This window comes from Cydia amplana, chromosome 22, assembly GCF_948474715.1.
Source record: "Cydia amplana chromosome 22, ilCydAmpl1.1, whole genome shotgun sequence".
Lineage (NCBI taxonomy): Eukaryota > Metazoa > Arthropoda > Insecta > Lepidoptera > Tortricidae > Cydia > Cydia amplana.
The window spans coordinates 353,899-378,681 of NC_086090.1; the positions used below are offsets into that span (position 1 = coordinate 353,899).

Consider the following 24,783-nt stretch of genomic DNA (forward strand, 5'->3'; position numbering starts at 1 on the left):
TCAAAGTTAAGCTGATATTTTATTTTATACTATCAATCTGTAACTGCATGATGATTTTTTGCATTTGAGTAATGCCCCAACTATTTCGTATTATAGCCATTGACAAAAAAACATGTCCACTCTTCATTTATACAAAAACGTAAAACGGACCTAATAAAAAAAAACTACATAGGTACTTCACTAAAGAAGAATTTACCAGATCAAAGTTAAAAATATTAAAACATTTCTTTGTGAATTTATAGTAAAATGTAAAAATAAGCATAAACTACGTCAATTGGAAATACTAAAACTCAAAATTATAAACAATACAACAAATCAAAATGGAATACAATAAAGTTAAAACAGTAGTAAAATTATTCAACACCTTACACATTAAATAAATACAATAAAATAGCTTACTATTTTTTAATTTATGCCGTGACGGTGCTACCTGTGTCCAAAAAAGCATAAATTATAGCCTCATAAATTCAACAAATTACGCTACAATACCCACAACACCGTTTAAAAAGTAATAAACTCTAATTGTCACAAAAAATGCACCCCACGGGATAGAAGCACGACCCTAGTAAAAAAAACTAAATAGAAAAAAAAAGGAAGGGCGGCACGCGAACCAATTAGCTTTTTTTTAAAGTCAAACATATTTTTTTCATCCTTTTTTATTGGTTTAGCGTGTAGGGGCGTTTTTTCTCGTTTTGTCGGCTTAACACCAATGTGTCAAGGTTAACGCGTTTTTTTAAACGTTTTGACGCGAGATCGAATTTCGAATTCGTTTTTTCGGAAGTCGTTTTAACGGTCCGTTTGATTGGGGAAGGTTTTTTCGTTTGAATTTCTGGGTTGTTATTATGTGTAATTGTTTTTTGTTTTTTGTCGGCTTAGAGAATTCGTTTGTTTAATGTTAGGGGGGTGCTTTTGAACACTTTTTTAGATTTTACCTTGTGTTTTTTCTAATAAAATATTAGGAGGGCCAGTCATTTTATATGGTTCAGGCGGAGTATGTCACTTTCTTAGGACGTCACATTCTGAGTTTGTCACTTTCTGACTTTGTCACTTTCTGAGATCGTCACATTCTGAGTTCGTCACTTTCTGACTTTGTCACTTTCTGAGATCGTCACTTTCTGAGTACGACACTTTCTGAGGACGTCACTTTCTGAGTTCGTCACTTTCTCAGAACGCCACTTTCTGAGGACGTCACTTTCTGAGTTCGTCACTTTCTGAGTTCGTCACTTTTTTAGCATAGGTACGATTTAACAGTATAATATACCTGCACGAAAGATGTATACTGCCAGCAACCAGATTAGCTGTTCGACATACGGTCGCTTTTATATCCTACATACCAATACCAATCTCTGTTTGCCTTACGCCTGACTGGTAGAGAATTCCATTTGTCAAAACGTCCTATGTGTCGTGCAATAAAGTGTAAATAGAGAAATAAATAATAATAAAAAACAATCTAATTATGTTTCAATCAGAGTATTTAATTCAAAATAAGTACTTAGAAACTACAAGCACCAAAACATTTAGCCACAGATTGGAGTTAGCTGGCAACAGCTTCGATTCAATACACATAAATGTTTCGCACAGTAGGAACCATGATTTTATCATTCGCCGCTGTGATTAGCTCGTGAAGGTATCACGGCAAGCTCGCTGACACCAGTAGAAGGTCATAATTCCAACATATTTACGTTTAAACGGACTGCCGCTCCTTTTGTGACAACATATTCTTCAGCATACCGCGTCTTCTGTCATGTCTCCATAAACTCAAACGTCTTTTTTTCTGATGATAGTGTAAATTTTGGATACCTATCTGCGTATAAAATCAGCATTGCAGTTTTGTTTCAGACAATATTTCTTCTCGTGTCATCCGTGGAGAATAGGCGTCAATGGATTTTTTCTTCAAAGCGTTGCCGAATTTCAGAATATATGTTCAGCCATCAATCACTTCTGCGTATGGAGTGATCCATACTCTCATAGTTCTCATGTTCTTTATTTGTTTGTTTTCTTCCTATATAGGTTACACGATGAATTTTTAAATTATTATTACATTATACTTTTAGCCTGACAATAAAAATCTAGCATGTCGCCGATTTGACAACGCTGATTTTTTTTCTATTTAAAATGCGAAACTACAAAAAGGTTATATATAGTTTGTCAAAGGACTGTCTCATTTCAAACATAGACATAGATAATCATACTATCTTTGTCTTACTCTAGTACTAGCACCCAAAAGAAAAGGATGAGTATAGTTTGTATTGTTCTTATTTAATGACAAATTGGTTTGACCAACTATACTTACAATCCGTTAACTCTCAGAATTAACTTCGTTTTTCTGGTAAAATCGGACGTAATCGCGTAATAGAAAATGACAGTATCGTACTGCACATTTAGTTGCAATCCAACACTAAAACTATACAGGGTGGTCTATACCACGACATCCAAAATTTTTTTTAGATTCCTCATATCGTGGGCTATTAGAATATACCCTATGTACCTATAGTACACCAAACGAACACCAAAAATTGCCAATCGGGGGAAATAATACATGTGTAAGCCAATTTTGGTATAGTTCTAGGGAATGGTGTATTCAGTTTGTTTCATTTATTTTGTTAAACATAGGTAACATGAAAGATGGTAGATACATTAATTTATACATTTGATCTCTATGTTTTACCCACTATGCAGGACACAAGACTATTAAACAAGATACTAAAAGTACCCGGGGGTGGGGGTGAAGCTAACTGTACTGTAAGCGAAAAAGTGTACTGAATCTTTTTTGTAGGAAATTTTATATGGATTACTTATGTAGTAGAACATTTTTTGCTACGGGCCACCGTTCAAGAGTTATTTACGAAAAACTCTAAAAAGGGACCTTAACACCATAATAACATCATAATTTGACAGAGTCGGCAGTCAAAGGAACCGAGGTGGAAAGTTCCCAAATTATAGATGGTCAACCAAATCTTGTCAGTAAAAAACGGGGGAAATTCAAATTTTCTATGGGACGATATCCCTTCGCGCCTACATTTTTCAAATTTGCCGCCTTTTTCTACTGTCAAGATCTGGTTGACCAAGTATAGTAATCTGATAGCCCAAGTAGTGAAGAATCTAAAAAAAAATTTTGGATATCGAGGTTTGTACCACCTTGTATAGAGTAGTTAATACCACCATAACTAGTAGGTAAGTAAATATTTAAATTCATATTAAAATATGTGACTTTTAAGTACTTACTGTATATTTACAAATTAAATTTAAAATTATTGTTTTAATTTATTCTTTTATTTTAAAGTAAATTTGAATTAAAACTAGAGATAAAATAAAAAATAAAAATAAAAAAACTATAAAATATACTTACTTACCTACAAAAAAAAATGTGACTGTTATTACCACTCTATATAATTTCAGCCAGAAGTAGTAAATGACGGTGTGACGTTCTGCTTTCAAATTCTGATTCTATTTTATATAGAATATGACAAAAAGTCAAATAGCAATATAGTCATCAACCAAATATTAAGCATAACGTCATTAAATTAGGACTTATTTTACATTGAGACAATAGGTATCCCTAACTTTTTGCGGTAAGTTTAAAACTTTTTGTGAGTGAGTAAGAAAGCAGAACATCAGTATATCACCTTCGCGTGTTACCGCCGATACCCGATGTAAGTATCTTTCTAAAATCCGAAGGTCATTAGAGTTAACGGACTGTAGACTTCGATCAACATGGAAGGGATGCGGCATTGGCACTATTTCCCCTCTGCCTAGGTACAAGATCAACTGATCTAGCGCGGGTAATAAAACTAGTTGCGCTCGGATTTTTAACTAGACCGAGTCCAGACGCGCGAGTGAACACAGCAGCAGAAAAAATGCCTAATTGCTCGGTTTTTTGTTGTAAAAAGAGGTCGGGGACATCAAATTTACAAAAAGAAGGTGTTACATTTCACATGTAATATTTTTTTTACATGTCATACGTTTAATTACATTTAAACACAATTATTATATTTTAGTCTCATGTAATTGCTGGATTTATCGATTTTTCTCGCCCAGTACAAATTGCGGATCGGTCGAGTGACAAATCCGACTTCTCATCTCTTGACGAAATTGTGTTAGTGTGCGTGTTGTGACTAGGGTTGCCAGATCGAAAGGCGCTATTATCGGGAAAAAATATGAATTTTTCGGGATTTTGGGACTTAAGTCGGGAAAAAAAAACCATCGCTCTCTCACCGCACAATCTCTCGCCACGCACGCCCCGCGCGCTCGCTCGACGACAGTTCGGAACTTGAAATCATTGTTTTATAATGTGAACCTGTTTTTCGGGACAATTTGCACTTGGTCGGGAATCGGGAACACATGCTAAAAATCAAGAGAATCCCGCCAAATCCCGACCATCTGGCAACCCTTGTGACACTTGTGACTCGTCCGTACACATAAACAGATCGAGGTGTGCAAGATTTGTCTGTGTAGGGTGTCATTTTCTATGTATTTGTGTCGTCATTACAGATTGGATTTTGTACGTAAGTGTGTGAGCAGTGCGACTGTGCACGTTCCCCCCCCCGCGAAAAATGGCAGAATGATTTGAATGTCAAGATATCGCTTGGGCCTATCCCTTCCGACGTGTCGGAAGCCCGTGTTGATCGAAGACTGTAGATAATAATTATGTTGCGCTAGCTTCGACCCGCGACTTCATCTGCGTGGAAATATAATGATGATGATGATTTATAAACAATAATTAGGTTCTTCGCGTCGTAGCGCAAAAATAATCAAATTTTCGTTCCCCTTTGAAACCCGTAAGTAATATTTAAAAAACACGAAAAAAAAAATTAAATATGTTTATAGGGTTGTATCTCCTAAACCGAGCGCAAAAATATTAAAATGTTCATTCCTCTGTAAGAAACCCCTAATTAATATAAAAAAAAAACAAAAAAGAAATAAAAAAAACAAAAAAAAACTTTATAATGCTGTATCTCCTAAACCGTGCGTCGTAGCGCAAAAATAATCAAATGTTCGTTCCCCTTTGAAACCCGTAAGTAATATTTATAAAACACGAAAAACAAAAAAAAAAGAAAGAAAAATGTTTATGGGTTGTATCTCCTAAACCGTGCGTCGTAGCGCAAAAATCATAAAATGTTCATTCCTCTGTAAGAAACCCCTGATTAATATAAAAAAAAAACACAAAAAAGAAATTAAAAAAAACTTTATAATGCTGTATCTCCTAAACCGTGCATCGTAGCGCAAAAATAATCAAATGTTCGTTCCCCTTTGAAACCCGTAAGTAATATTTATAAAACACGAAAAACAAAAAAAAAAGAAAGAAAAATGTTTATGGGTTGTATCTCCTAAACCGTGCGTCGTAGCGCAAAAATCATAAAATGTTCATTCCTCTGTAAGAAACCCCTGATGAATATAAAAAAAAAACACAAAAAAGAAATAAAAAAAAACTTTATAATGCTGTATCTCCTAAACCGTGCGTCGTAGCGCAAAAATAATCAAATGTTCGTTCCCCTTTGAAACCCGTAAGTAATATTTATAAAACACGAAAAACAAAAAAAAAAGAAAGAAAAATGTTTATGGGTTGTATCTCCTAAACCGTGCGTCGTAGCGCAAAAATCATAAAATGTTCATTCCTCTGTAAGAAACCCCTGATTAATATAAAAAAAAAACACAAAAAAGAAATAAAAAAAAACTTTATAATGCTGTATCTCCTAAACCGTGCATCGTAGCGCAAAAATAATTACATTTTCGTTCCCCTTGATTTGAGGCCCCCTTTCAAACAAAAAAAAAACAAAAAAAAATAAAAAAAAGAAAGAAAAATGTTTATGGATTGTATCTCCTAAACCGTGCGTCGTAGCGCAAAAATCATAAAATGTTCATTCCTCTGTAAGAAACCCCTAATTAATATATAAAAAAAAACAGAAAAGAAATAAAAGAAAACAAAAAACTTTTATAATTCTGCATCTCCTAAACCGTACGTCGTAGCGCAAAAATAATCAAATTTTCGTTCCCCTTGATTTGAGGCCCGGGGAAGGACATAATTATTATCATCATCATATTTCCACGCAGATGAAGTCGCGGGTCGAAGCTAGCGCACCATATTATCTAATTATAGTTGGTCAAACCAATTTGTCATTAAATAAGAACAATACAAACTATACTCATCCTTTTCTTTTGGGTGCTAGTACTAGAGTAAGACAAAGATAGTATGATTATCTCTGTCTATGTTTGAAATGAGACAGTCCTTTGACAAACTATATATAACCTTTTTGTAGTTTCGCATTTTAAATAGAAAAAAAATCAGCGTTGTCAAATCGGCGACATGCTAGATTTTTATTGTCAGGCTAAAAGTATATTGTAATAATAATTTAAAAATTCATCGTGTAACCTATATAGGAAGAAAACAAACAAATAAAGAACATGAGAACTATGAGAGTATGGATCACTCCATACGCAGAAGTGATTGATGGCTGAACATATATTCTGAAATTCGGCAACGCTTTGAAGAAAAAATCCATTGACGCCTATTCTCCACGGATGACACGAGAAGAAATATTGTCTGAAACAAAACTGCAATGCTGATTTTATACGCAGATAGGTATCCAAAATTTACACTATCATCAGAAAAAAAGACGTTTGAGTTTATGGAGACATGACAGAAGACGCGGTATGCTGAAGAATATGTTGTCACGAAAGGAGCGGCAGTCCGTTTAAATGTAAATATGTTGGAATTATGACCTTCTACTGGTGTCAGCGAGCTTGCCGTGATACCTTCACGAGCTAATCACAGCGGCGAATGATAAAATCATGGTTCCTACTGTGCGAAACATTTATGTGTATTGAATCGAAGCTGTTGCCAGCTAACTCCAATCTGTGGCTAAATGTTTTGGTGCTTGTAGTTTCTAAGTACTTATTTTGAATTAAATACTCTGATTGAGACATAATTAGATTGTTTTTTATTATTATTTATTTCTCTATTTACACTTTATTGCACGACACATAGGACGTTTTGACAAATAGAATTCTCTACCAGTCAGGCGTAAGGCAAACAGAGATTGGTATTGGTATGTAGGATATAAAAGCGACCGTATGTCGAACAGCTAATCTGGTTGCTGGCAGTATACATCTTTCGTGCAGGTATATTATACTGTTAAATCGTACCTATGCTAAAAAAGTGACGAACTCAGAAAGTGACGAACTCAGAAAGTGACGTCCTCAGAAAGTGGCGTTCTCAGAAAGTGACGTACTCAGAAAGTGACGTCCTCAGAAAGTGTCGTACTCAGAATGTGACGATCTCAGAAAGTGACAAAGTCAGAAAGTGACGATCTCAGAATGTGACGATCTCAGAAAGTGACAAAGTCAGAAAGTGACGAACTCAGAATGTGACGTCCTAAGAAAGTGACATACTCCGCCTGAACCCATTTTATTACTTATTTAATTTTATCGAACTGTATGAAAATGCTTAGAGTCCGTCTAAGTTAACTTTTCACTGACTTGAACGAAACAAAAATAGGGAGTATCATTATAAACCTTATATTTTCATAGATATTTGACATTTATGATTACATGTACCTACCATGCAGACTTACCTTGGTTCGACTCTATTTAGTGTTCTAGTCCCATCAAAACAGAATAACTGAAATTTCATGTTTATGTGTTAAAAAACTGACGCTTAGAGTTCTCTGAAAAGGACTCAAGTCTCGACAAAAGACTCGGGGTCTTTAACAAATAGAAAAGAACTGAAATTTTGACTAAATTATATAGGTAATTATGTATGAGTCTGAAAAACTAAGTCTAGTTTTTTTTAAACAGTGTACACTTGAGTCTTACCCAATACTAGTAAAAGTTTGACCTTGTGATATATTTTTATTGTTTTAATTTTTTATTTTTAGGTGGCATTAATAACAAGACTATTATAAGTAAACAGTTAATGTCTCCCTTTAATGACACTTTGCGTTACCTTAGTAACGGGTTTAATTAATTTTCCTCAACAAAATAAATACCAAACATGAAACACACAATATTAGACCTTAAACCGACGCTATAAGCTTTCAGATGAAGTTTTTATTACCCTTGTTAAACGACTTTGAACAATAACTTACGCAAAGACGTAACTGTCTTCAACTGTCGAACTAAGATACGACGTTTTCGAAGTGACGTAGTAGTCAATTTCTCTTTCTGTCTATTTTCGTGTTCGTTAAAGCTTAGTTTTTAAATAGTTTAGTAGTTATCGACCCGGCCCTTTGTGCGTATCACTTGTCACGGCATATTGCCATCAATATTGTTTTGTATCTACGGGGATGCGTTGTGTGGAGGCGGACTTTGAATAACATAAAATAAAATAACTTAAAATGATGAACTTAACTTAAAAAAAACCCGGTTTCAAATCGTATAAAATATAACATTATCATTTTTATATGTGCTGGGAAATGATATGTTTGAAATCAGTCAATTTGGAACTATACTTTTAAATAAACATTTTCCTAATCGGTTCGCAAATGGCGGAGTTCTGAGGTAACAAACATACAAGAAAATGCAAATGGGATTTAAAAAACTACAAAAAAGTATTATGTAATGAATCTCCGTCAAATATAGGTAACATCTTGCATTGTTCTTATGTTTTATTTTCTCTATAGGATTTTTTTTTAAATTGCCACTTACGAAATAAACAAATATCAAAAGTTAAAGTAAGTTCACGCGATACACGGCCGTCGTGAACGCTGGTCGCACTGTTAGTGCTTGCATGAGAAAGGAGACCCAGGCTCTCCGAAACAAGTCGCGCGAGTGGCTAAAAACAAGTGTCTAAACCGTGAAATTATTCAATGTTACGAGTTAAGTAAGTTTTATTCAAAACGACCTAATTACAAACAGTTGTTTCCATATCATCATACCTCAACCCTTCACGGTTCTTCCAAAAATGATTAAAAATAGGCCGCGCGGCTCCGACCCGATCAACTTTTATATCGCTGCTATTTGGGCTGCTATTCACGAATGTTCGATAAATAGAAAGGAACGATTGAAAGTGATTACCTACTTTCGTTTTATTTGGTATTTTTATGTAAAATAAGAAAAATTTTAGAGAAAAAGTGGCGATGTCTTATTAATTAAAAGGACAATATCTAATAGTATCTGGGTGACGTTTTATCGACAAGCGATAATAAGATTAATAAGTTATGTTTAAAACTATAAATAAGAACTAAAACAAAAATATGACTAAATAAATCAATATCGATCCATCAATTCTTAACCCTTAAATTGGCAAGAGTAAACATTTGTAAAAACAAGTAATACAGTAACATACCTTTATTTAATACCATCTGGGGGTGTACGGAAAAATGTTTAAAAAAATCCAGTATTATTGGTTTTTCAGAAAATCTATGTACATCACTATGCAGTATGCACGTTGCCAATTTCATAACAAGGAAGGTAACATTCTTGTATGTACACGCTGGTTACCGCTGCCAAGAAGCCAGTAATATATTATATAAAAATTAACGTAAATTATTATGAAAAAACATCATTTAGTGTGGAACTGTCAAAAGCAATTTAGTTTTTTTGTTTCTCCGACGATGAAACAATGGAGCATATTGCATTTGATGCAATAAAATTTCGTCTTTCCCTCCTTGCAGTATCTGCAGCGTACATTTTTCGGTCCACTCGCAGGAAAATGCCCCAATTTGTTAAAGCAAAGACTGTCTGTAGGACTCTATTTTACAACCTTTTGTATTTTTTTTGTTATGGCACAGTTTCTCAACTTTTATTTCATCGGTTACCAATCTTCGTTGCTTTACAATGTCCTTCGAATAGCTCAAACCGGAAGTTATAAAAGTAGGTAACCTAAAGCTGTATCTAATTCTGTTTTTTTTTTCAGGCTGGTACATTTCACGTGTTTATATGAAGCTCTTGTTACCCTAGTAGTTAATGGCGATGTGAGTTCAAATGTATTAGGTAGATGGCGTGGCTACGGATTGTACAGAGTTTAATGTGGGCAAGGCATCATAAATAACTGTAGATAGAGAATGTAGAACTTCGTCTAATATGGTCGAAAGACAATCAACGTGCTTTCAGAATTAAATCGTGCTTGATTATATTATTTATCGGGGGTCCCTTTGTTTCACATAAAGTTTTAAGTCATAATGTATTGTTTGTTATATTTTCATTAGTCAAAAAACTTAAATCGTTAATTTTTCAGGACTTTCGTAAGGTTATCCTATAAATAGGTCATGTTAGGTTTGTTTTATAGCAATCCTGAAAAAAGTAACGCGTGTCTGAACCAAACAAACAAATTATATTATGACTTAAATTTTTTGGGAAACAATAGAGGCCCGCTATCATCAGAAAAGAATTGTGTGAATGCGTGTGGACCTGTGGACTTCTCATCGGAATCAGTCAGATTCATCATCAGAACATACATTTTTTCCAGGAATTAAAGCCAAAATCTTCGCGATTTACACGGTGTTAAGTACTACAGACAAAGAAAGGAAAGCATACTGCTTAAAAATATTTTAAATAAACAAGGACACGCAAAATCGTTAGTTTCAAAACAAAAGTTAAGTACAGATAAGTTGGTAATGTACACCGTGGTTACCGATGTTTATTTACCGTGTAGTTGGCAACGTACACAGTGGTTACCGTGGTTGAATGTAAGTACATCTTTACAAACTTGTCAACGGTAACTGTGGTGTACATTCCTACTTACCAGTGATTATCTTTATTATTATGCCTTGTGCACACAAAATGACAAATTATTCATATACTTTACCATTTTCTTATAAAACACAAAACATAATAATCATAACTTGCATACAGAAAAGTTGTTAAAATTTAATAAAACTTATGTGAGGTACTGGCGAGCGTCGCCGCTTTGATCAGATTTTTTGATAGTGACGTTAATTTCAAATTTTTGCCATATCACAAATTTTAGTACTATTCATAACATCATTATTAAGTAGTTTCTAATAATAAAAGCTTAGAAAATTCGATATATTTATGACAGGATTTTTTATTAACTAACGTACACGGTGATGTACAATGCCAATTTAAGGGTTAATTCGTTTTATAGTAATTCTAAAAATGCTCCCTGCGACATAGTACCGAAAGCGCGTGCAGCATTTCCTCATATTGATACGCACTACGCAGATATTCAAAATTGATATCATACATATGTAAAACATGACCAAAATCACGAATGATACTGTTGACAAGTAGTTGGAGTACCTTGAAATGTCGCCCTTAACATTCAAATAACTTTTTAATTTTTGCCATCATTCATACCTGGGCACTGCCAAATCCCCATCCTTCCCATTAAAAAAAACAATAAAAATATCCACGTCTCAAAACAAAAGGTATTTTATCAAGCAATCTTGTCTTCGTTCCCATAGTCAAACAATAGAAGAATAATAGTTTGCGAGACCAAAAAACACCCAACCGGTTTCGTTCCGAGTTCAAATTCAAAAGGCAAAAACAAAAAACGGTGACAATATTAGTGCCCTTGTGTTCTCAAATTTGCATATTCGGAAGGGTCAAATCGTTTTGAAATTGGTTCTTTAAAGGTGTTCTCTTTGTTATATTATATTGCATGTGTTTTCGCAAATATTTCAGTTTGATTTAAATTCTGTTTTAAATAAATTTCTTCTTCTATTTTTGTTATAAAAATATTTATTACTCATTGTACGTCTTAGGCCTTACAGTCAACAACTTCAACACAATAACTCAAAATAATCAATAACTTCGAGAACAAAAATCTCTTTATTATTATTTTTTGACTATACTTAAATAATACATTACTTGATATATTAAAATGTACATAAAATGTAAACGTAGGTATGTCTATAATTTAAGTACGCTCGTAGTTCAATTTTAGAATCTTTCGCTTCCACGGATATAAATATTAGCACGAGGGATTAAACAAATAACTTTGCCCCCTTCTAAACTGCTTTGCTTCTAGCCGCGGTCCTGGGTTCGAATCCTAGTAAGGGCATTTATTTGTGTGATGAGCACAGATATTTGTTCCTGAGTCTTGGGTGTTTTCTATGAATTTATGTATGTGTATATTATATATATCGTTGTCTGAGTACCCACAACACAAGCTTTCTTGAGCTTACCGTGGGGCTTCGTCAATTTGTGTAAAAATGTCCTATAATATTTATTTATTTATTTATTTTATTATATTTATTCTAAAATAAATAACTATTATAATTCATATATGTATTCACATATTCGACCCATAAATCTACCGGTTACTAGGTCAAGAGGGAATCGATCAAGTATTAATTGACCAAATATACGTAATTGATTGGATATTCGCTCCTTCATATCGCTATTAAACTCATTAATCTCATTATATTGTCATGACCGTGTGGATTCCTACAGCTAGGTATTATGCGCTTGCCTCGCGTGGATTGAGATATGGCAAGTGTATTTGGGGTAATCCTAGTTCCTTATCAGATTTTAGAAATCTACTAATTAGGTTTACAACATAGAGATGTTTTTCATGAAAGTTTTTTTTATGTTTATGTTTTTATGGCTCCGTACGAGCCAGGATTTGAACCCGCGACCTCCGGATTTATTGGTTATTAATTAGGTATCAGTGCTCCGTACCAAGCTTTGTACACAGAGCACTTATTCAAGTTTGTTTTTGGTCCATATTTGGTTCGATACGACCTTCAAACCTTCAAAAAAGAGCGTACTCCCGTCTTAAAGGCCGGCGACGCACTTGCTGCGCCTCTAGTGTTGCAGAGTGTCCATGAGTGACGGTTATCGCTTACTGTTAGGTGATTCGTGCTCGTTTGCCTCCTATACCATAATTTTTTTTAACAAAATTACATATTCTCATACTTTTTCTCATATTTTCCATGAAAATAATATACATATGTTAGGTAGGTTAGTCAGTCAGTCAATAAGTGTTGTGAGCAGTAGTTACGAACAAAATAAATGTGAAAAATACTTACAAAACCCAGAAACAAATATCTTATTTTTTAATTTATGAGAAATATTAAAGGGTTTTTCTGAACACGCCCCTTTGCATCACCGATATAGCCGTGCAAGCGGACAGACAGACGGACAGACAGGATATTGTGTAATAAAGTAGATCGCGCGGGCGCGCAGCTGGCGCGGCCACCCCTTTGTTTGCCGACTCGGGATAAGAGCTGGTGGATTCATGGAGCATAAAGTTAGTAGAAGTAAATAAAAAATATAGGACGTTACAATCTTTCACAAATCGACCTAAGCCCTTATGGCTCCTGTACACGATGGGCCAACGGCGGCCACTCCAAGGGACGCAGCCATGCGGTAGAATGAGATAGCAATATCACTTGCTCCCTCTAACGCATAAATGCGTCCCTTGGAGTGGCCGGCGTTGTCCCATCGTGTAGAGGAGCCATTAGTAAGCCCAACAAGGCCTTTGTTGTGGGACTTGTGGGTAGATACTTAGATAAGGTAGACGAAGACGATGATACCTTGTGTATAGTTAGTTATTTAATTTAATCAATTTATTTCAGATATAAACACTGGTAAAGCCGACAGATTTTAAAGGTGTACTCGTATTCTTGACCGCATTTATAGACAAACTTGTCATAGGTTAAAAAAAATCTGTTTTAGAAATAAAACTGAGTTTAGTTTTGTTCACAAATTAGGTATCAATAAAAATATTTAAATTGTATTTGTTTACGATTTCATACAGTCAGCAGCAGAAGTTGCTAAGCGAGCGTGGCGTTCAAAATTACCTTGACACGCTTTTATTCTCTTAACAATAAAGTCGCGTCAAGATAATTTTGAACACCCGGCCCGCTTAGCAACTTCTGCTGCTGACTGTACACGTCTTGAACTTAACCGAAACGTTCATAAAATATATTAAGTAGGTACTGTATAACGAAACCTACCACGAAACTTGACCACGAACGCTGTAAACGTAATGATGTATTTTAAATTCATTATACGCGATATAACCCGTGTAAGTACATAGTTTTATTTTACATATAACGAAACAATTCATAGATAACATCAATAAACATGAGAACATACGTTTAAAACCTTGTAAAAACTATAATAGCATTCACACATACTTACATACATACATACATAACATGTGTCCGTCTGTCCGTCTTGGTGCTCACTCAGCGTGGAAAAGAACCCTCCCAGGCCACGCCTGTTCATTAGCTTTACCTATATTATTTAAGTTATGAGAGATAGCGTTTGCATAGGCGGAAGCGGAACACAAAAATAAATACCTTTAGGTTAGCCGTACCGTTAGCTTTATTTGTGTATAATTCAAGGTATGAGAGGTTGCGGGTTCATAACCTGCGGCGGGACAAAAATAATAAGAGTCCGTCTAAAATAAAATATAATTAAATCGAAACAATTCATAGATAATCATAAACATGAGAATTTACCGTCTTTTAAAACCTTGTACAAAATATAATAGCATTCACACATATCTACATACGAGTAGGTACCTAACATAATTTGCTGACTGTTCATTTGCTTTACCTAGATAATTTAAGATGAGAGATATGAACTTACCACTCGAATCGAAGGCACTGAAAGGCCTTTTAGTCACTTTCTTTCGTGAACATATATTTCAGCTTATGATATCCAATTTCTATAAAGTGGGTAATCTTAATGACATACTAGAACGGTCCGGGTTCGCGCCGAAGGTTCCGGGACATCATTTTCTATGTTGGGTGATAAGCTGATAAGTGATCTAATCATTTATTCGTCATTTTAGTCGTATTGTAGTAATTAAACTTATATTTTCCGATCATAACGCTTACGCTAATACCTTGCGCCGCAACTATATTTATATAATAGGTATATAGACTAATGATCGTACAATAACGACTTAGAATCGATGATTTAGACGAGATCATTAAAACATACATAAAGACTAAAGTACGTCTGTCACGGAACTGTCATTTTGATAGATTACATAGCTTTCTTTATATACTTATTAGCTTTGTTTCTACCCGTAAATCTAGTAAATAGGCTTGTAATGACTAAATTATATTGACGGTGGTGAATGATTCAGAGAACATATTCACTATACTATTAGATACTCACTATACTACCTACTCGTAACATGTGATTTAGGGGTATTTTCATTCAGTCGTACAGTCTAAGAATTCAATTTCCGTAACATTTTGTTCCTTGTCACAGTGACAATCAATATGAAAGTCGCTAGTCCTCATACTATTTTCACTGTGAAGGTACAAAATTATACTGAAATAAAATTCCTTGACTGTACATTACAATATTATTTAATTTGGTGTCTTTTATGTTTCTTCTACTCAGAATCACGAGCTCTTTCGATCCTAATAGGAAAAAAAATGTCCCAGGATGATTATTTCCATTCCTCAACCGCACCCTACCACGCAAAAAAACATGTGTTTCAGCAACCAGCTTGATTTATAATTCATTTTTTCTACTCGTCGACTGCAACGCTTGAATTAAGACTTCGTATACCAAAGTGAAATCGCATACTTTTTTCACTATGGGACCCCAACTCAACTATAATATTCATTTCGACACAGTTTAGTCAACTATAATATTCATTTCGATACCGTTTAGTCAACTATAATATTCATTTCGATACAGTTTAGTCAACTATAATGAAATTGATCAATCGAAAGCGCGGCGCGGAGTACGTTGACCAACCGGCCGGGGGCGCGGGGCGCGGGGGCGCGGGGCGCGGGGGCCGGGTCGCGTACGAGTATGAAGGTATCGCGGCTGCTCGCGCATCTTATCTGTATACTTTTGTTTTTTTTACCTACATATATGATTCTTCTACTAGTTTTAAGTATTTTTTTTGTTGACTCGTAGAAAAAGTATTGTATACAATAGTGATATAATCAAGCTTTTCAATCTCGTACCTTACTTAGGCAACTCAGCAAGCTTCGTTGCCTAAACACGGTACTCGACTGAAAAGCTCTCCATTATATCACGATTGTATAAAATACTGGTGTTTGAAATTCACATAAGGGTATTTCATTGCTGTTAAATCAAAATTAATTTTATAGAGATAGAAGTAAAGTTATTTTTATCTTCTGAATGTTTTAAAAAAACGTGTAATTTTTATGTTTAAACGTTTAAGCATACGTACGTATCAGCGCCATCTGTTGACATGAATATCTGCTTAAAGTCTTCAAACATAAAAAAGCATTTCTTTCTTTACCTCAAAACTGTAGAAAACTGCATAATTAGTAACATATAGTATAGGAATACTGAATCATAAAAATTCCATGAATAGGTAACTGTCATTTCATTAAAAATTAACAGGTTATGAGCATGGGTATAACATTAATATCATGGTTTTGAATGCACTACTTAACTAACATCCGGTATAACTTAGGTAGGTATCATAAAACCACATAAAATATAATATAGATAAATATATAGAAACTACAATTTGTGGTTTTCAATTTATCAATTTCTCTGGCGTATTTTTGAATACAGGAAAGTAGTTCAATACGATCTCATTTGTTTCCAAAGTAATTTGATGAAGAAATATATCTTTCTATTTTCGCAAAGGAATTATAATTACTCTGTTTTGTTTAATATGATGTGATATAGGTATATGCTAGATTTTACATATAATTCGTGCCTCAGTTTTAGCAACTACTACCATCTCTTGAAAGTTTTCTTAAGATTTTCTTTTCCGCAACGCGCCGCGCCATCTATCGGGGGGTAGCAGAACACAACGAAGTTAAGAAACTCTAAGCTCCACATCTATTAGAACCACGAGTAACTTAGATATGAACCTTTGACTTAGAAGTATTTTTATAAGGTAATCTTATGAAGATTAGCTGAATTATATTTCTTCAATGGCCTAAATAATGATCGAAAAGTCATAGAAATTATTTCCAATGCAATTTGCTGCTGAAAATGGTTCATTCTTTTTATGTTTATTAGGTATGCGTAGAAGTAGGAAAGTACGGAAAGTAGGCATGTTTAAGGAAAAAAGTTTAGGTAAACGAATCCGGAAAAAAGCGAACCACTTAAAACACCGTTGGCCGGAACCCCTCGGCCTAAGCCCCGCCTGACCGAAAAAAATACGAAGAGGCGTAACTAAAAGAAATTTAAAAATGCACGCGAAACATTCATATTCACCCCTCGCGCGTGCGAGCAGGAGCGGCGCTAAGAAAAAATCACAAAGAAATCCATTCTTTTCATTAGAAAAAAATTGTATTGTCGTCCCGTTCCAACGCATGGGAAAAGATACGGAGGTCGGGCGAGCGAGAGAGCAACCCTTCGGGGTACTTCGCGCCCTTTTAAATAGTTCTTATTTTGGTCGAGTCGGCGCGGCGGGGCGCGGGGCGGCACACGCTCGCGGGCGCCCGCCGACCGCGCGTCTTTCCTTGACCGGACGCATTTTTCCTCGGAAAAAACGAGGGCGCCTGCGCCCAACTCGGTGGGGATGTTCTTAGCGGCGTCTAAGGCGGCGGGGGCGGCGCGTCTTGCTAGTTGGAGCGCCGTCTTCGCCTTGCGCGGCCGTCCGCCCCACCCCGCAAGAAAGCGCCGCGACGCTCAACTTTTCCACCAAGAAGTTAGTCGGCGTCCGACCGCGTCTCAAGGAGGTCTCACTTCCGCGATTTTCCATTTCCCGCGCGAACTTAAACTTACCGCTTTTGCAGGTGCGAAGACCGCGCGCATGAATTTGTGACGATACGACCGAAACTGGAATTCATGTTGAAATACTTCAATGAGAACATATCCCTAGCGCTCCAGGAGAGGTATAGGGACCTCCATGATTATCGGAAGACGGAAGTAGAGGAGGGGTCCCCGAGGGAGGCGAAAGTACCGAAAATAGCTGAAGAAGGTGACCAGGTCGGCGGCGAAGGCGCGTTTGAAGCGAGCGCCGCGCCGCCGTTCCCTCGCCTCCTGGAGCAACCGAAAGACGAGGACAACTTCGTGGCCTCCTGGCTCCAGAACTCCTTTAAGATGACGGCTGCAGATAACAACGAAGCGTCAGCGGGAGGGAGCGCTCTGGACTTGCGGGCGGCGCCTTTATCTTTGCACATTCCGGCGATCCAGCAAGGGGAGCAGAGGTTCAAGATGCAGGACTTCTGGAACCGCAGCCGGCCCGGCACGCCGGCCCAGGAGCCGGAACTGCCGGGTCCGGCGCCGACGCCTCAGCCCCCGGCCACGCCGGACCACAAGATCATCACCGAGAAGCTCGTCAATGAGATTCAGGTGAGTTTTTTCTTCAGTTTTTTGAGGCGCGTTTTTGCGAGCTCTTGGTTTTTGGCAAGTTTACTGAAAATAATTGACATTTAATCTTAACGTAACGACAAAATAATCTCAACCTAATGTTTTAATATTATTTCAATCGTCCGAACGATGTTAAGTTTTTTTAAGTGAAAATTTTAATCAAAAACTTGCAATTAGGTTGCTGTGAGTTTACGAATACAATAGGAATTTTCAGCCGCGTTATATTAGTTTCTAACTAGATTTTAAATAATTATTTTATAAGATTATTTGCATTAACATTTAACAATACGTGTAGTTATTTAAAGTTTGTTTTTACTACTTTGATGAATCCCATTTTATTAAACGATATTGAAAAAATATTACGATATTCGGTGTGAACGAGAACGGTGTCTTTAAAAAATGTTAAATATGCGTTAAAAATGAAAAATAAATACAGGTAAATTTTGAGTAAAGTTGAAAATGATCTGTATTATATTTAAATGTGTCATCTAATATATGAAATAGAATAAAAAATAATTTATTTTAAAGAGAGATTCAACTGAACTGAATATGAGTTTACTTCAGTGATAGGCCGTCGGCAAATATTTAGAAGCGCGATAGTTTAAATATACACCCACTAACTAATCTAATTTTGAATTATAACCTATTTAAAACACATTTAAATTGTTTTAAACAATATTAGGTATCTTAAAAAAAGTCACTTCACTATTTTTCACTTTTAAAATTAAATTTCCGAACGTATGTATTTTTATCACAAATGTCGCGTATGTTATCCGTTTTAATTTTAAACAACACAAAGTTTTAACGTATTTAAATTTGACCCAGCGTCTGCCTGCCGCAGCCCAAGTTGGTCGACTGACCTCAAGATTGAGGTCTATGAGAACCCGTTCCAAATTTAAATAATCCCTTCCTAAAAACAACATATTGTAATACCATTGTCAAGAAAGGGTTAAGAAACTTATTATTAAATCGTTTTTGTCCTTCTGCCTCATCCGGTTTCATAAAAGGACATGTAAATTACAATAATCCGTGATAATTCTATTATTTTCGATATTAGCTACTGATCAACATGTCTTCGATTCCTTTTTTATGGCGTCATATGGCCGGCCAACCGATATTTTGATTATGGAATGTTTGTTTAACGTTTCCGCTGCGTTCATAATTTTGTTTTTTTCGGCGCTGGCCGGTGAGAAACCCATTTGAATAAACGAAGGAAAATTGCATTCGTTAACGTTCCGTTTACGAAATTTGAAAAATGGAAGGAGGAATATTACTTTTTAAATTTGTTTTCGGCCTGATGTCTATTCCCACGACCGGATTAGGGGCTCATTGTGATTTTGTTTTTTAATTTTTTTGCGTTTTGTTTCACGAAGGGGTGTTGACAGTTATTTGTTACTGCGAATTTGTTCGAGTTTCAAGTTTTTTTTGTTTTTAGAACCGTTTGTATGAACCGGTTTTGATATCCTGTTCATTTGAAAGAGTTTTTTTCGTAAATTGAGATTTAACGGTTCGACGCTTGGAAGTGGTTGCGCTTTTGTGGTTTCAGTTTTTTTGAAACGACGGTTAATTAAAATTTGATTTATTCATATTTTTGTAACGCGTCGTTGAGTTAAGAGGTTACAATCAAAATAATTCAATTGGTGAATGGGAATCTGTTGTTTTTTTATCACGGAAATGTTATTTATTTGATACACTAAGCTTCGTTAAGCTTACGAAGTTAACTGTCAAGCCAAAAACACATTATTTATAAACGTTAGTAGGTAATTTAACATTTTAAAGTGAAGAATTGATTGAATTTGATAATTTTTTTAAGGAATTCTTATCCAAGTTAGAATCCTAAAAGTATATGTATTCAGATCTAACTCATTATTATATATTAGTTACTTATCACAATAAACTAAACTACCCCATGATTGATATTATATAGTTAAGTATTTTATATAATATAAGTATAATAGTTATTTTAAAGTATTACTATTGCTGCATTCAAACAAGGTGAAAAGTGCCTGTCGTTCGAATAATACTATAGTTATACCTATTATATGTATACTCGTAGTATACATATACATATATGAAATCGGTATAAAATACATGTGCAATCAATTACTTAAACAACATTTAAACTCCAAAAATATCAACTGAAAACTGATGAAGCCGTCTCTCTCTTTCACGCCTTCCTCCTCACACGTGCGAACGGGACAGCAGCAGCAATCGCCCTCGGCGGACTCCACCATGAGCGAGCGCTCGCTCGTGCCGTTTGCGCTGGTAAATTTACTGTCAAACCTCAGTAACGTCGATGTAAATAACATTTTTAACATTACGTGTGAAATTTTGAGTTTAATTTTAATTTAGCAAGTTTTTAAATTTCATTTTTAGGGTTCCGTAGCCAAATGGCAAAAAACGGAACCCTTATAGATTCGTCATGTCTGTCTGTCTGTCTGTCTGTCTGTCTGTCCGTCTGTCCGTCTGTCCGTCTGTCCGTCTGTCTGTCCGTCCGTATGTCACAGCCACTTTTCTCCGAAACTATAAGAACTATACTGTTGAAACTTGGTAAGTAGATGTATTCTGTGAACCGCATTAAGATTTTCACACAAAAATAGAAAAAAAAACAATAAATTTTTGGGGTTCCCCATACTTCGAACTGAAACTCAAAAATTTTTTTTTCATCAAACCCATACGTGTGGGGTATCTATGGATAGGTCTTCATAAATGATATTGAGGTTTCTAATATCATTTTTTTCTAAACTGAATAGTTTGCGCGAGAGACACTTCCAAAGTGGTAAAATGTGTCCCCCCCCCCTGTAACTTCTAAAATAAGAGAATGATAAAACTAAAAAAAATATATCATGCACATTACCATGTAAACTTCCACCGAAAATTGGTTTGAACGAGATCTAGTAAGTAGTTTTTTTTTTAATACGTCATAAATCGCCTAAATACGGAACCCTTCATGGGCGAGTCCGACTCGCACTTGGCCGCTTTTTAAAGTTGTCTTTGCATTTTTAGAGTAGGTTACGTTTTTATTTTTGTATGATGCGGATTATTGAGTTATTTGTGTTTAAATTTAAAACTCATTTGTCGACTTTGAATCTCATTTTTGATTTTAATTTTTATTAAAATTTTAACATGCATTTTTAATGCGATTCGTTTTAATTTAAATTTCATTTACGCTTAAATTTCAACTTGCAATTTTTAAACAATCCGTTTTAACTTACATTTACGCTAAAATATTAATTTGCATTTTAATTTAACCTGCGATTTTTTTCGTTTAATCGCATGTGAGTGTTGTGTTCGTTTCATTAGATGGGTAAGTTTTTACTAATTTTATTTATTTTTGCTTTGGTATTGCTTTTTCGTTGCGTCTATCAAACAACATCTTAGTTTTCTTATCTTTCATAGTTTTAGTTACAAATTCACTAATCTTTCATAGTTTTACTTACAAATTCATTCCACTTCGAGTATCTTATCCGTTTTTTTTAATTAGTACTTTTCACGTCAAGTACAAACACTCTTAACTGTCCACCGATGCACAGTTAAGAGTGTGGGCGATGGTACATACTTATCGTAGACTCTATAACATGTTAAACTGTTTAGTAAGGGTCGGTTGCACCAAACTCGTTAAAGAGTTCGCTAAATTTATATGTATGGAAAGTTTCATAGTAAAGCGCTGGGGCGCGCGGGCTGACGTTGATCAGTCTATCAAATGTGGTTGGTGCAACTGGCCCTTAGAGTTGCATAATAATATAATTTATTAAAGTTTATTTTTATTTGCTTAGAATTTTATGATAAATTTTAGACTGCTGTACCAGTTAGAGTTTTATAATTTATAAAAAAATAACACCCCAATTTAATCATTTTAACTGCTTAGAGTTGTATAATACATTTTGAACGTTATTTATAGAGTGATAAGGTCCGTTTTTGCGCAGCCGCAGCAGCAGTCGCCGACAGGCGACGCGCCGATGGGCGACCGAAGCATGCTGCCCTTCGCATTGGTAAATGTCCTGAATAGCCTCAATATCGATGTAATTATTATTTCTTTTACACTTCACTATTAGACGCTTCTACGGAAACTCACCATATAAGTTACGTACCGCGGTATTCGGAAAACAAGATCCGTTCTAGAGAAGAGAACGATACGATATGTACTAGATACCTAGTAGTTTAGATTTCAACTAGATATCTTTTGCAGCCAATGTCACTTTTACGTTAAGTTATTTTGAGATCTTAAAATACATACGAGACGTTTTAGACATTGTGGAAATCGTTCAAGAGTATCTCCAGAATCGCGGAAATGTCAAAGACAGGCTAGATCTTAAAAATATCGTTGTCGTATCTTGGTGATGTCTAATAGGTATCTAATAGATGTCTAGTTCAAAATCCGAATCAGGCCCAAAGGTACAATAAGATAAAATAAAGTTTTTGGCACCTTATGGCTCCTCTACACGATGGGCCAGCGCCGGCCACTCCAAGGGACGCATTTATGCGTTAGAGGGAGCAAGTGATATTGCCATCTCATTCAACCGCATGGCTGCGTCCCTTGGAGTGGCCGGCGCTGGCCCATCGTGTAGAGGAGCCATTACACAAATCGACCTATCACCGAACTAAGCCAATCTTGTGCTATGATACTAGGCGATGATGTGTACAACACTAGTAACAAGTTACGTAAGTACGTAATATACACAAAACGCTTAACCTAGGTAAACAATAAGAGGACAACCAGTCAACCTCTTAGGTGTGTATAAAATTTAATTAAAATGGTTTTGATGATTAATTTCATCCTAGAAAGGTATATACGTGACACGCTAAAGTGGCCCACTGATTAACAGTCCGCCGGACGGTATGGGTCTGTCAGTTGTTCGGAACTGTCAACTTTTTGTTCTAACTGACAGGCCGATACCGGCCGTTGGACTGTTAATCAGTGAGCCCCTTAAAAGTCAAATTATGTCACATACATATGTGACATCTGAATCTGCCATCAAGTCCCATAACCTTTTTAAAAGTCTAAAGGTTAAAAGGTCGATTTTTCTTATTGTGATTGATGTATTGATTGAAATATAGTGTTTTATGTCATTGGAAAAGTGTTTATTTCAAACTAGATATAGAAGTACAGTTAGAAATACTTACAGTTTTTGTATTTAGAGTCTGTTCGGAAAGAGAAGAGTCTTGGAATATATTGGACCCCATACATTCCACGACTATTCTCTTTCCACACAGACTCTAGTAAAATTCTGATGTTTTTTGAGATTTTACGGTATATTGTATTGTAAGGTATATGTTGTTTTCAATAAGTAGGTATTTGTGTATAACATAAGTACATAACAAAGTATCGTGAGTTTCCGTAGACTTCTATCGCATTGTCTACCATCTCATTATTAACTTAATTAAAATCTTCCTTTTGCATGCAATTTAACATTTCTAAAACTATATTCTATACTATTTTACTTACAACATCCTTTATTCCTAAAACAATATCAAAGCTTGCTTTGCTTTCTAACCTCTAAATCAGCACTAGAGTCCGTCTAGGCTAACTTTGCACTGACTTGAATAGAACAAAGTGAAGCAGTGTCAGGCCGCGGACTGGTCACAAGCAAGGCCGTTCATACATTGCACTCAATGTATGAACGGCCTTGATTCGCCGATTCCGCGCATCACTTGCGTCCAGTCCGCGGCCTTATTATAAACGTCATATTCATAGAAGTTTGACATGAATGGTGACATTGCCACACCTTGCAAATGCCATGCAGAGTTAGCTTAGTCCACTACTATGTAAACTCACAAAATTTTCACTTTCAGCAACAAGCGAGATCGGGTCAGAGCATCAGCGAGCGGACGCTCGAGGAATGCTGGTCGACGCTACAGCGAGTGAGTTGGCACCTCTTCCAATGCGTATTGTTATCTTCCAAGTAGGGGGCGTGGCGGCCGTTGTGTGACGTTCCAATTTAGAATTATGGAACTCTATAAATTCTTTCCTCCTTTTTAAATATTTGCTTTTACGTGGTTGTATTATAAAAGCCGTCGCGTTTTTTTCTCTTTCAAACCGTTTTTAGAAATAATAAAAAAGTTCCTGGCGCTTCAAGAGCTAAGAGAATTATGAACATATATGATAAAGACAGAAAAAAGGATAAAAAATGTGTATTTTGTAAGATAGATTGTTTAGAAAAGAGTTAATTTTGATAAGATACACAAAAATACCAATCAAAAAACTTATCACGATAATAAATGAGATTTCGTACCTATTATATCTCTCTAAATGAAAATTTTCTGAATACTTTAATGGGTCATTTAAACCTAAAATAACACTTTTTTAATGGAAAATTAACGCGACTCTAAATTAGAGATGACTTTAATATACGTAGGTAGTATTTGTTTTTTTTTTTTTTTTAATAAAAAGGAGTTTACAACAACGAAACACAGAGGCCAAAACGAAATCCCCTAAATAAAGGGTATTGGTTAAACCAATGACTCATTAGTTTTAAGGTGAGTTTATTTTTAACTTTTATACTAACACCCCCATTTTTTACGTCAAGATTTAATCTCTCAGCGGGTGGCAAAGGAAACACTACAGCCAGGAACCATAAAATATCTAGTCTCGATCTA

At 35.5% G+C, this 24,783-nt stretch overlaps 1 protein-coding gene across 11 annotated transcripts in view; it reads left to right on the plus strand.

Moving 5' to 3' along the window:
* Positions 1-24,783, plus strand: part of LOC134658372 (zinc finger and BTB domain-containing protein 24) — a 133,370-nt gene that overhangs the window by 35,915 nt on the left and 72,672 nt on the right. For 5 of the 11 annotated variants that reach the window (XM_063514027.1, XM_063514022.1, XM_063514030.1 and 2 more), the window contains exons 2-5: positions 17,610-18,168; positions 20,389-20,451; positions 22,113-22,208; positions 23,980-24,072. In XM_063514027.1, the coding sequence (XP_063370097.1) occupies positions 17,662-18,168; positions 20,389-20,451; positions 22,113-22,208; positions 23,980-24,072 (759 nt within the window). In that variant the 5' untranslated portion in view covers positions 17,610-17,661. The remainder of the gene's footprint in view (positions 1-17,609; positions 18,169-20,388; positions 20,452-22,112; positions 22,209-23,979; positions 24,073-24,783) is intronic. The other 6 variants (XM_063514029.1, XM_063514025.1, XM_063514026.1 and 3 more) reach the window with 5 other exon arrangements.